At 24.7% G+C, this 14310-nt stretch overlaps 1 protein-coding gene across 2 annotated transcripts; it reads right to left on the reverse strand.

The window, feature by feature from the left end:
- Window positions 1–620: 620 nt before the first annotated feature.
- LOC114128347 (tubulin monoglutamylase TTLL4-like) lies at window positions 621–13986 on the reverse strand. 2 transcript variants are annotated; one of them, XM_027992842.2, is made up of 19 exons: window positions 13113–13986; window positions 10831–11241; window positions 10439–10659; window positions 9946–10367; window positions 9842–9876; window positions 9658–9768; window positions 9462–9566; window positions 9292–9402; window positions 8791–9059; window positions 8511–8718; window positions 8326–8452; window positions 8010–8229; window positions 7813–7938; window positions 7589–7717; window positions 7441–7526; window positions 7231–7352; window positions 7078–7154; window positions 1582–1667; window positions 621–908 (listed from the first exon to the last, which is right to left on the reverse strand). In XM_027992842.2, the coding sequence occupies exons 2-19, from the start codon at window positions 11183–11185 to the stop codon at window positions 767–769; spliced, it is 2952 nt and encodes a 983-aa protein (XP_027848643.2). In that variant the 5' UTR covers window positions 11186–11241; window positions 13113–13986; the 3' UTR covers window positions 621–766. The 2 variants fall into 2 exon arrangements, with proteins under 2 accessions (XP_027848643.2, XP_027848642.2); XM_027992841.2 differs by having other exon boundaries at window positions 9658–9771; window positions 13113–13985.
- Between the last annotated feature and the right edge of the window lie 324 nt (window positions 13987–14310).

Below are 14310 nucleotides of genomic sequence, written 5' to 3' on the forward strand. Positions count from 1 at the left end.
TTGAGTATGGTTATAAAAAATTAATTGGTATAAAAAACCAAAATTGCAAATAATTTTAAAAATATACCATTAACAACAATTTAACTTTCTTTCCTTTACCACATGCAAATATAACTAAAATTAATATCTATCTTTAAGAGAATACATCCGTGTTTATGTGATATAGACAATTTTAACTTTTAAGAACTATTTCAAAGTAACAAAACAAGTGGTTTCTCATCAGTAACACATATTATACAGTCAGTTGTTGAGTAATTACAAAATTATACTTAAAAATGGTTTCACATGGGAAAGAACCCATAATGCAACAATTATAAATAAAAAACTAATGATCACAACAAAAACTTAATGATAAAAATATGGTATAACTAGGAATATTGACAGGATGGTTCTTATCCGTGCAAAACAGCATTTAATAAACAATTTACGGACAAGTAAAGCCCCCCCCCAAAAAAAAAATATAGTTTAATTCATCTGATCACAGAATAAAAATGTACACACTTATCTTTAACAACTCCTCAACTACTAAGAATGTAACAAATATTATTTACATTACCTCAATCTTCAATTCTAAAAAGTAACTAAACTTTGTTTTCTCTATTCTTAGAAATACATCCAAATTATCACAATTTATTATTTTTAGTTTAATAAAAAAAAATTAATTAATATGTGTTTTTAGCCAAGTCCAAAAGCCATGAACAAAACCATACAAACGCAATCGGTTTGATGTTATTGCATGCTTTGTGTTCATTAACATGGTTATATATCAGGAAACCATTGGATGACTGGTTGCTGATGTAGAATCATCATCAAATGGAAAATCATCACTAATCCAATCTCCTTCATCAGACATTGTTATAGATGTATACACCATATGACGACGTTCAGCAGCAGACATTGAAAAATGACTGATAGACAAATATAAAAAATACATAGGTCAGTGTTTGAAACACTATACCAGTATATCAAAAACACACAGTACACATAATAAAAATAAATATAAAACCCATAAACATGCTTTTATAATAAATTAATAAATGAGTTAGTAAGAAGAAGTAATAAGCCATTAAGTAGTAAATACAAACTAACTATATTTTTTTTTATAATAATATATACATTAGAAAATGGAGTGTTAAATTAAATACTTTTAAAAAACAGGGTGTTGGTACTATGGAAAAAAATATTTCTCATTTAGAGATAATATACATTATAAATCAATACACATACAAAAGTTTAAAAAATAATTTCTAGTTTTAAACGAATTTCTCATGACTGAAAACTACATAAAAACAATTTTAATTTTTAAATAACCATCTAACAAAAGACATTTGTAAATACATTTTATCCGCATGTGATAATTTCAGACTCTAGTGTAAGGTTAGATTTTCACTAAAGCCAAAATATAAACATAAAAATAAAAATGTATGTAAATCAAATAAGCAATAATAAAAGTAATAATAATAATAATAATAAAAAAAAAAAAAACGATTAAATAAAATTGTATGGTATTAATTATATTTAAAAAAACAAAAAAAAAAACAAAAAATGTAATTAAGTATACATGATTAGTTATCAGATTACCTGATGACCGCTTGATGTTGGTCAATTAATTTATCATTGTCTGATTTTTCAACTTCCATTTGTGTATTTTGGTGGATGTCGCAAGTCTAACAAATAAAAATAAAGTAAATTAAACACTAATATTTAAATAAAATATTAACTAAGATAATAAAAACACAAAGGGTAATGGCATGATAAACTTAGTACAACTCATAGACAAATTTAATTCACAATCATTGATCATTAATTACTAAAGAAAAATTTAATACATACTAGTTAAGGTAAATTACACAATTTAAAAAATATGATAAACCTTGAATAATATAGTTATTTTGTTATTATTTATGAAATCTACGAAAAATTAAAATAAATATATACAGTGAACGCCGCTTATAGACTCATGGATACATGGTTCAGTCACTTATTAGATTCAAAATTGTCTGGAACAGTCCAGTCAGGACATATCAAAATACATTATAAAAAATTCAGTTTTATTGTATTATCTGATTTAATTTATTTACTAATAAATAATAAGTAATACGTATTAGAGTAGATTAAAGGTAAAAGCAAAATATATGTAATCGAATAAAATTCATAAATAATTAAAAATTATGTTTTTTTTCTCATTACACCTATGAGATTTGTTCGATTATAAGTAGAGCGCAGATTTATATGCATTAAAAACCAACCAAATATATTTGCTAAAAAAACATTAAATATGCATAAATATATGCCCTAAAATGTTAAAATTGAACATTTTTACTGTCAATGTTCAATCATAGTCGTAATCGATATTTTCTTATCTTAGTTTACATGTTTTATTTTCTCAATTACTGATTTAAGTCTAAAGGCCATATTTTGAAAAACCATTTATACCTACAACAAGTATACTTATTAATTAATTTAGATATTAATCGAAACTATAAAAATATTATTTTTTCTTATATTTTAATAGACAATAGTAAATATTTAAAAAAAATGTCTAAAAAACATAAAAAAAAAAACATCAAAATATGTATTAAAATGCAATTAAAATTTTAAAATAGAAAAATGTCAAAATATGTAAAAGTATGCACTAAAAAGTTTCATTTTTTAAATTGTTTTGTCATGAAATAAATGTTGTGCTCAGTTAGCATATCTTATGATCAACCAGAATAAATATGTAAATGCATACAAATCTGCACTTTAGTTATAAGACTCATTTTGTGCTTGTTCCAAAGTGAGTCGTATAAGCGACATCTACTGTATTTGTTTTAAGTAAGTAAATATTATAACAATTTCATAACATTTTTATTGATTCTAATCATCTATTATTTTTATAAAATAAAATTGTAATAAATTTTAGAGAAATAATGTATTTTGATTAGTTCAATATTTTGATGCATACTTTTTTTGTTAATAAAAATAGAAAAGCCCAAAATACAATTAGTCATCTTTAGTGAATAAATATATAATTTATTCACCATGGGCCATGGCATACAATAAAAATGTGTTGTAACAAAAAGTAAAAAAATAATTGGATAATTGCGATAATATGGATAATTATATTCAATAGATTGTTATTTATTTTATTATCACATTATTTGTTACTTAATGTGTATTATTTAATGTTATTAGTTAAGTGATCCATTTTTTATCCAATTATTATTATTATTATTACAAATTTAAAATAAATTTTGATTGTGAAGACGTGTTTATCCAATTCCCCTTAAGAGGATGCTATCTCTGCATATTATATTGTCTTTGACCTTTGTCTTCAAACATAAAATACAGCAAATTTGCATTCAGTAGAACCAATTGTATGTTATTAACTTTAACAAAGTGAATATATGTAAATACATAAACATATATATCAATAATCAAAGTTATAGGTAAGAATATAATCTATATTTAAGCATTGGCTTTTTTCAATATTTTAATTTTTAGGATAAATATAAGCATTTTAAACTTGTAATATTTAAAATACTCATAACTTCCTTAGAAATTAAAGTATTGAAACAAGCCAACACTCTCTATCGATAATCTTATCTTTTACTTTAATAATAGATCAATTTACTCAAATATTAAATCTTTAAACACACAATTGGTTCTACTGAACACAAATTTGCTATGTGGTGTACATAAAACAGAGACAACACATATGATTGTATCATCTTATTAAACATCAATTAAACAACCTTTAACACTAAAATCAACTAACCTAATAACTAAACTAATAAAACTAAAATTATATTTATGAATGATTTTAAAATTCAACAATCTCTAACAATCTCTCTCGTCTTTTCTAAATTATAATCCATTATAAAAATAACCATTAAAGATTATTAAAAACTAAGACTCAAAATAACCCATCCATAAACATAATTTCAATTTATAAAACATTAAAAACAATTACAGCGCTTAAACACATTGTTATAACTAAATTATATGATAATTGATACACATTATAAACATGTATTTAAAATAATACTGAGTAAGTTTGATTGAATTATAACTACTAATAGCCTGCTTAAAATATTTAAAATTAATAAGAATACTACTTATTTCTACAGGGTACAACCTAAGATTAACACTGTAATATTTTATTTTACCTAATACAGATCTAATTTGTCACACAATTTAATACAATATTATTTATCAACTGTCGCCAAAAGCTAGAAACAATGTTTTTTGCAATAAAACAATAAAAATAAATAACTATTGTATTATAGTACCTTAAGTTTTATTTTTATGTAGATATTTTTGTTCTTTTGCTTAAATTAAATCAAATTGCCACAAAAATCATATTATATTAAGCTAATAATAGTAATGCATTTATAATAACAATAACATCAGATATCAGAAATTTTTCATAAATAACGATTTATACATTATTATTAATATTGTTTATTCTTCTAAAGAAATCTAAATATCTGGGTTATACCATTATTACTATAACCCTCAACACTTAAACACTGAGCCATAACAAATAATATCTATTTCAATAAAGTAAAGTATAGTAAAAACTAAATTAATATGGAAAAATTTTAAATGGAATGCAACAGTAACCATTTTTTTCTAATTTTCATTTAAAGGCTATACTAGGTTTATAATTACTTCACAGTGATAAAACACTTAAATTCACATGCTAAGAAAACTCCAAATAAAAATACCACCCACTTACAAAATTTAACATTTTTATAGGCGTAATACGCATTTCTGAAGCACCACATAATTGGCTCCTTAATAATTATTAAAAGCATAAAGAATTAATAAATTAAATATTTAATTTGTATTTTAACAAGTGGTAAAGAAATTTAAATAATTATAAACCAATATATTTTATCAAAAAATATTTTATGATAAAATGATGAAGTATATTTAAAATAATTATAGTATAATAATAATTGCATTATCAAAATTATTTTAAGTTATTAATAAAATTGGTAATTTTTTTTTAAATTCGTTTACTTGAATCTGCATTTTTTAAATAACAAAAAGTAAAATAAAATCAACTTAAAATATGTATTTTGTAATTTATTATGATCCAGAGCAGAACAATAAATATATTGGTTTTTAAAATATTTATTTTGTTTTGTTATTATGTTCTGAAGCAGGAAAATGCTTCAATTTGAACTCAAATCAAAGGCATTAGGTTGACTCTTTTTAAGCTATTTGTAAAATAAAAATTTTAAGGTTTTTTTAAGTTTTTTTTTTATAAAAAATGTAATGTTTTAAAGTTAAAAATAAAATTGTAGTTAACAGCAATTTAAAAACATTCAAACTACATATAATGCATAATTATTTTTATGGGCATCGATAATTCTAATATTGAGAAAATTAAAATATTTAATAATAATGATTTTGGTAATTTTATTATAATTCAAAAATATTAAGCATAAGGCCTTGAATATTTTTTAATGTATGTTATTATTTTCTACATACAATAAATTTTTTTAAATATTTAAAAAGAAATGTAACCCTTTAATACTATGAACCAATTTATACTCCTCTATGACTCGTTGGGTTATTTAGGTTATTGAATTTTAAGTTAATAACAATAAATATATGCAATGTGTTTGACAACTTTAAGTTTATACCACAAATAGAAAACTAAATTATTAAACATATCTAAAATGAGTAATATAAATTGTAATCTGAAACATGATCTCTACTCTCTCTACTCAGAATAGTTTTTTATAAAAATGATTATCATTGAATTTACCATATCCAATAAAAATCATCTACTTAATGTGTATTTTAAATCTTTTATATGACATTATGACAGAGAAACTTTTTCAGTATTTTATTATTAAAAATCATACCACAAAACTAATATAAACCACCAGTCAATATAATGAACAAATTTATTTATAATTAAATTTTATCTAATTGATACATTTATAAGTATAGTTAGTATTTTATTTGTGCATTAAGTTCTTAGGTCTAATTAGATTAGAGAAAAATGTATGGTTTCTTTCACACGTATTGGTAGCAGCTGATTTTATTTCCATTTGAATGGTGGAGTGATTATATTTATTTTGGTAATAATTGACTTCATAACAATACCAAATAATAATCACCATTAAACATCACGGTAATTTTCTTAAATCTTAAGTTCATATTCAGATAGTATATAATAGCGATCAGATGAGAAAAAAACTTATTTTTTAATTTATCCCTTTGTGATTAGATTGATTGGAGAGAATAAATAAATATTGATATGAATTTTAAGAAGCAAATTTATTACTTATTGTTTTATTATTAACTATCCTACTTCTTTACCTTTTAAAATTGTTAAATTGTTGACTTATTAGTTAGGTAATGTTACAATATGACATCTAGAGGGTTAATAATATAAATTTAATTAATTGGTTAATTAATTTTTTTTTTTAAGGTCAGATCAGAAAATTAATAATTAAACATTAATTCTTAAAGTCGGTACACATTAAATTAAAATCTAAGATTTTAGAAGAGTGCCTGAAACTAAACATAGCTTGAATATGGTAAATAATCTAACTATGTTTTATTATTTATTTATGAAAACACATACAAATAATGCTTTTAAACATGTAAGTCATAATTTAAATGTTCTTATGTAATCAATATCAAATATTATATTGTCCTCTACAATTTCAAACTAATAATTGTATTTATGTCAGTATTAATAAAATTAACTAATTTTAGTTTCCTAACAATGGCGATCATTTTCATGAAAATAAAACTGATGAAATTAGTATGATTTTGTGAATTTAAAACTACGAAAAATGATATTTTCATACTATAAATTAACAAAATATTAATTAGAAATAAATTAATATGTAATTAATTTAAAAAGTGGAAATAAATGAAAATACATGTTCTATCTTTAGTTTATAGGCGAATGAACTGGTAAATTTTTAATTTTTGATAATTTAAAAGTATGATATATATATGTATAAACTTTTAAAATCATTTACATGACTTTATATAAGTGTTTAATTAATTTTCTCAAATAAATACTTATAATATTTATATTTTAATAATTAAATATGTTACTTTTGATTGTTCTTCATCAATATCTGGTACTTCCAAGTGAATTTTTAACTGACATAACTTTTCTAGTACAGCAATACCTTGATAATAAAATTATTTACGTTAAATTTTGAAATAAATGAATATATACATCAATTTTTTAATAATAATACTTGCCTTCTTCTCTGTTTTTATTATATTTACATTCCCATGCATCAAAAAGCATATTGTAATATCTGGAACCATCAAAGTATTGATGATATTTAAAAGATGAAGTTGTTGGAAATACTTTTTGAAATCTATAATGAAAAATTCTTAATAGTGTGTTTTTGATTTACATTAAGATATTAATATATAGAAAAAATAATATTTTAATGGAATACATACGAGCCAATCTGTGTAAGTTCATCTTCATAAATAATAAGATGTCGAATATCATCAGGTAATAGATCATCTAATATACTGTCAATATACTAAAAAAAATTGAAAGTTTATAATATATTTATATTTTTAATTGTAATTAATAATTTAGTACTTCTTCTCTGGATTCAACATTTGTATAATATTCTTGTTTTTCTTTTTCTTTAGCAGATAAATTGAATGTATATAATCTCTTATCATAACATAGTGGAGATTTTACTCCTAACATCTTGAGTAAAGTATTCTACACAAATATTTTAATTTAGAAAAAAAAATTATTGAAGGTTCATTATATAAATTAAATTAAACTTATATTTTGTACAAGTAAATATAACTCACATGTGTACTGGAAGACATCTTGTTTGGGATATGATAACCAACCATATTCATTAGATCTTGGACTAATGGTCCTTTGACAGCCAAATCAAGCGGAGAAGATGAATGTAATGAAGGAGATATATTGACCTAATATTACAATATTGTAATAAAATAAAATCATTCAATAATTTTTTATTGCAAAAATTAATTTGAATTACCTCTAGTATCCAAGGTTTAAGGTATTCATCAAACAAAACATCTATTCCAAATAATTCATATGCATTATATCTATTACTCAGATTTGAACGACACATTTGACTCATAGGTGATTCACCACTAATAACTGTTTTTACAATTAGATCTTCTAAGCTCTCCCACAGTTTTTTAACATCAACTTTGCGTTCTTTCTCCATGTATGTCCATAATGACCGTAATGTCCTAAATTATTATAATATTAATTAGAAATCATAACATTATTTAAAATACAAATCCAAATTTAAATCTAAAATAAATATACAAAATAGATACATTTACCATTTATGACCTTGACATGCATCAGCATCTTCATTTTGAGTATACTGACTACTAAGTCTGTTAATACTATAATTTGTCAAATGCATATATCGATCACAAAGTGTGTTAAGATCAGATGAATACTTAACTGAAATATTACAAATAAATAAGTGATAATTTCAATCAAATAACTAAAATGATTATACCTGAAGCAAATCGTACAAGTCCGTTATCATAAAGATATATACGAAGTGGATTAATTGAAGTGATAAGTATATAGAGTCTTAAATCAAATTTGGTGTCATTGATTAAATATGGATTATCTATATATCTCTGTACAACTAAAGGTACCTTCTTTGGTATTTGACTCCATTTTGATATAACACGAATTCCAGTTCCTCTAGCAGATGCTGGCTATAAGTAAAAAAAAAAAAATTACGATATTAGTTTAATCATTTTTTTATAGTACAATTTTAAATATAATACCGGTTTAACAATCCATTTATCTTCATCATTTTTCTCCCAAACTTGTCTTAAAATTCTAGCTTCTTGAGGTAATATATATGATGTGGGTATAAAACCAAAATGCTCTTTACCATATTTTAACATTAATCTATGCAAGTTTTTCCATAATCTATCTTTGCGACCAATTTGAAAAGTACCCGGAAAATGGTTAAGTTTTTGCTGTTCTCGAAGTGTTTTGAAACATAATGATTTCATATGTTTACCCCAAGTTCCAACCCAATCATTAGATTCTTAAAAATAAAAATAAACATTATTAATTATTAATATTTATATAATTTTAAAAGAAAAAGGAAAAAATATTGGAACAGGCAATCAGATTGTGGTAGCATTATTAATGAATTAGGTAGATATGCAACATCAAACAAATCATAAAAATAGCAGGTATAACACCACAATGATTGCATAAAAAAATTACATTTAGATGGGATAGATTAGTTGTATTTAGAACTATACTATACTCACTTCTAACAAGTTTAAAACCACTATTTTGAATAGTTCGACGTACAACAATTGGAGTTATGGAACTCAGTTTCCATTTTAATAACTTTTGTAAAGACAATGGAAATGATTCACCTGCAATAAAAATTATAATTAATAATTTTTGTCTAAGTAATAAATAAAAACATTGGTACCTTTAATATCATGAGAAGAAAATCGTATGTATGGAGGCATATTAGAAAATAAACTAGGTCTTAAGGCTGAATGATATTCAAAATTATCTTTTTGTTTTTGAGTACCTGTAATTTTTTTGTATTCCAAATTATCATTATTTTACAAGTATACATTAGGTTTTTTTTTTTATTAAAATTTTATTTTGACATATAATACCTGAAAACAAATGGTCAAAAGCTAATTTATTTGGTTCATCAATTACAAAATCTTGTTCTATCCTTTTGTTTAGGGGTTGCACTTTTGGAGATTCTAAGCTTATTTGAGCATCTACTATAGAAACAGTACATAAATTAATATAAACAAAAATGTAGTATTATGACAAGTTTTATTTAATATTTACTTTCAGAAGTTAATTCCACATGTGTTTTAATTGAACTGAAAAAAATAATTCAATAATTGATTTTAAAATAATATATTTAATTGAAAAGTTTATTTTATTCTTACTTAATAGGAAACACAGTTGTGTTATTTATATTATCAGTTTGCCATCTAGTTTTAGGATTTAATATTTTACAATTATTATCAGATAATTTTGATTTTTCATAGACATCACTATTAAGTATTAATTCTGGTTTTGAACTTGTTTGTTCGTGAATTTGTTCATCTTCTTTAGTAATTATCAATGATTCTTTTACCTTAAGTGTATCTTTAATATGATTCATTGATTTATATGTTTCTTTTGATACTACAGGTACAAGTACAGCTTTTCGTACATGGTTGACAAGTATTTTCTGATTTGGAATGTCCATGATATCTTTATTCTTTGGACTTGTATTATTCAAATGACCATTGGTTAAAGATGAGCATCCTATCTTATGTGTACAATTTGTGGAAATAAGAGGCTTAGGAGGAACTGTTGGTAATATCTAAAGTATAATTGTACATAATTTAAAATACAGATAAATAAAAAATACTTTTTAAATACTGTAAAACGTACCTTGCGTTGGCGATGAACAGGAGGTTGTCTCATGTGCACATCATACTTTTTAATTGATGTATAATTAAATTGATCAATATTTTTGAATTCCTCTTGATCTACACAGTTCTCATTTTCTTCCCATTGCCTTGAATTATTATGATATTGAAAAACATCATTGTGTCTACCATTTTGTTCTATTTCATACATAGTTTGTGTTGAATAATCTTTCTTTTTGTTTCCTTTAAAAAAATTGGTATTTAATGGTAAATTAAAATCTATCTAATTTATTTATTTTTAAAAATTTAATCTTATGTTTACATTGTGCAAATTATTAACATATAACATAAATTTTTATTATAAATAATACATTTTAATAAACTAATAAAAATGTTTAGTTTTTTTTTACATACCTAATGAATGAGGCGATTTGGATAATGCATTAGAGTAGTTTAAATTGTCTAATATAGGATCAGTATCCAAAATTGGATAGGGATTTAATTTTATCAGTCTTTCTGAACTATGATCTGTTGTTTGATATCCATTTGTACGAAGAGTTTGTAACCGATCGATAGGGCACCACCGTTCTTTCATGCCATCTGGTGAAAATGCATTATGTTCTTGATGAGTATCAAGTGGTCGAGATCTCTTTATTCTATTCATATGTACATTGCATACGGGACAAAAACAGTTTTCTGGTACAGTTTCATCATGTTCAGAATTATTAATCATGTCTTTGGTTAATATTGAGTATGATTTATTGTTCATTTTCTATAGACTTGCTATTGACTTGTATATTACTAAAATATACTTTTGAGATTTATCTGTAAAAATAAAAAAAGATTTATAAGAGAAAAATAAAAACATATAAAATAAAAATTGATTAGGGCACAAAATTATGAAACTATTTCATACAATAAGTATAAATATAAAATACATTTATTTGAAAATATATTACAGGGCAAGAGAGGAGCAAAGTTAAAATAAATTTTAAATTAATTAGGTCAGTAATTAGATAGTGGCATGTGTATACTATACTTGGCACAATATTAAGATACTTTGACATATACAAGTACTCTACCATTTATAGAATGACATTAAAAAAGCTATAGTTCAAATTATTTAACAAGAAAATATCCTTTGAAATTCTTTAAAATATTTTACAAAATAAAACAAAAATCAAATATATCAATTCCTATTAATAAAAAATATATAAATGTAACCACAATTCAATTAAGAAAGTTTTTAAATATCTTCAAAGTAATTATTTAAATATATTAAATCATTATATTTCAAATAATGCAGAAACCTACTTTCAATATAGAGGTATAAAAAAAATTGAAAGATCTTAAAACAATAGAAAAATATGTATTCAAACTATTGAGATTCTTACAATAACACTAATAATCATCAGGTTAGTCAATTTAATTTGTATTATTAATTTAGATATATACACGTAACAAGAATTTCTTTAATATGGTAGTTACTAGTTGAGAATAGTATTACCCAGTGTTATAGCCAGCGGGTAGGCCTGGTAGGCCTGGGCCTACCCACTTTTCTCCCCCAAAAAAATGTTTTATATCATATTTAATGTGTAGTCTATAAGACTAATATTGGTAGGTACTATGAGTTTTACATTTTAAAATAAATACTTATAATATAATAAATGTATAATATACGATATCCTTTTACTTTTTTATTTAATACAAATATTTATTAATAATCAATACATCAAAATATTGGGTCTACCCAAGAAAAAGCATCTAGCTATGCCACTGGTATAACCACATTTATTAAAAATAAAAACAAAATGGTAATCAATTTTACTATTTCGGTTTGATTCTCAAAGACTTCTAAAAATTGTTAAGATGTTATTGAGAAAATATTTTATTGTTAGAAATGAATTGTTGGACCAAAATTAATTTAACATGGTTTTATAAGCAAATACATTCATAATAATATTTTTAAAAAGTTTAAGAAAAAATGTTTTTGAATTAAATTAAATAGGTAATAAAGTATTTGATACCTACATCGATTAAAAAAATATTCATTACAAAATACAAGGTTTCTAACCCTTAAATATTAATGTTTGCAAGTGTATCTACCTATTTAAAATTAAAAAACAACTATAAAACTATTTTTAATACATCTTAAAATTTTGAATAAATATTATTTAGTAAAATGTATAAATTGTTCTATGTTATATAAAAATGACCGATAGGTATACTACTATACTAGTTCAAAATATTAATTCATCAATACTTAAGTTTTTAAAGTATATTTTTAATAGATCTTAATATTATTCTTAAATGAGTTAAACTAGCAATACTTTAAGCTCATATTATTTACTAAAAATTGCAGGGTATCAAGGATCTGAACCTTAATTTCAGATTAAACTTTATATTACAATTTTTTTTCTTATTAAATAGGTATTATTTATTATTCTATTAAAAATATTGAAAATATTCTAATGCTCCATAATATATTATATATATATATATATATATATTTTTTTTTTTTTGAGTAAAAATATCAACGAACAATTATTCAAGTGGGAATAATATGGATATTTATTCAAATATACTACTCTCATACAAAAATACATTTTAATTCAACCAAGCATACAATTAGATAAATACGAACAATAATAAAAATATTATGGATATAGAAACGTAAACGTATGAAGAAAACTCACCATGAATACGATAATTACAATTATTATTATTAATAATAATATTAACTAGGTATATTTTAATGAAGACGACTTCAAGGCGTGCAGTTGTCGATGTCCACAACTCCGGCGATGAACACGAGTTGTAGCTGCACGCAGTAGTAGTTATTATGGACTATACGAAACTATAGTTAAAATAGTTATTTTATTAATTATGGTCACGGCGACGAGTCTGTTGCCCGCCAAACAGGAGACATTTCAAACGGTGGTCGACAATCTCCTAAGTGATCGAAATTAATGATCTTCAAAATATCATAAAAATGAAAAACAACGTATTCGACCACTTCCTCCTAAACGCGGCCTCGGGAGAGAACAATAACTAACGTCCGCTCACGTGCGAACCGCGAGCGACGCACACTGGTCACTGAACACTGACTGAACAGTGAAGCGCACTCGGGCGCGATGTTCTGTGGGGCTGTATATCACTGTGAGCGGCGCGAGTCGTAGCGGCTGCCGACTAGCGGACTTGTAGACGAACGACTGGCGAGTGTCGAGCCGGCCACCGTTGCCACTTGCCGCGAGTCTTGACGTCCGGACGACGAGATGAGCGACCGGGCGGTACACGAGTCGTCGCCCAAAAAATTAACGAAACGCTGCCGGGGGGACAGTGATTTTTGTCTGTTATTTTTTCGTCGTAATATTATCAACGACTATGGCAGATTTAATGATTATTGCTCGTCATAGTAGTAGTAGTAGTAATAAATTATTATAAATAATAGCGTTCATAATATTATTATTATTATGTTCAAAACGTATAGTGGCGTTCGTGGAAGTATGGAACGCGCTGTTACGACTTGACGAGTCGTTCGAGACGGGGCACGGGGTGGTTCGCCGACGGAAAGAATATTTTTTAACCTGCTTCCATTATTATTATTATTATTATTATTATCCAGTATCCAGAGCTGCTGGTGATCGTCTTACGACAACTACTACAGCCGCTGAGATGCGCGCGCAAAAAATACCATATTTTCGTGAGGTTATCGGTATGAACGTAGATACGACAGCTGCTGCGCGGGAACGCGGCGCCGAGTTCAGAGTGTTGTTATCTCGGAAGTGTTGGGAGCCAGGGCTGCCAGATTGGGCGGTTTATCGCCAATTGGGCTATATTTAGTGACCAAATATCGCCAAAATTTATGACTTGGCGGGCTACCGCCAATTGGGC

This window comes from Aphis gossypii, chromosome 3 (assembly GCF_020184175.1).
Source record: "Aphis gossypii isolate Hap1 chromosome 3, ASM2018417v2, whole genome shotgun sequence".
NCBI lineage: Eukaryota > Metazoa > Arthropoda > Insecta > Hemiptera > Aphididae > Aphis > Aphis gossypii.

Bases quoted from the DNA above. Each gene is read 5' to 3' on its own strand.
- LOC114128347 (XM_027992841.2), bottom strand. From the start codon at position 11,185: ATGAACAATAAATCATACTCAATATTAACCAAAGACATGATTAATAAT. The intron at 9,567-9,657 runs GTATTATATGTC...AAAAAATTACAG, and splicing joins TTTTGACCATTTGTTTTCAG to GTACTCAAAAACAAAAAGAT. The intron at 7,155-7,230 runs GCAAGTATTATT...TTTATTATCAAG, and splicing joins TAATAAAAACAGAGAAGAAG to GTATTGCTGTACTAGAAAAG.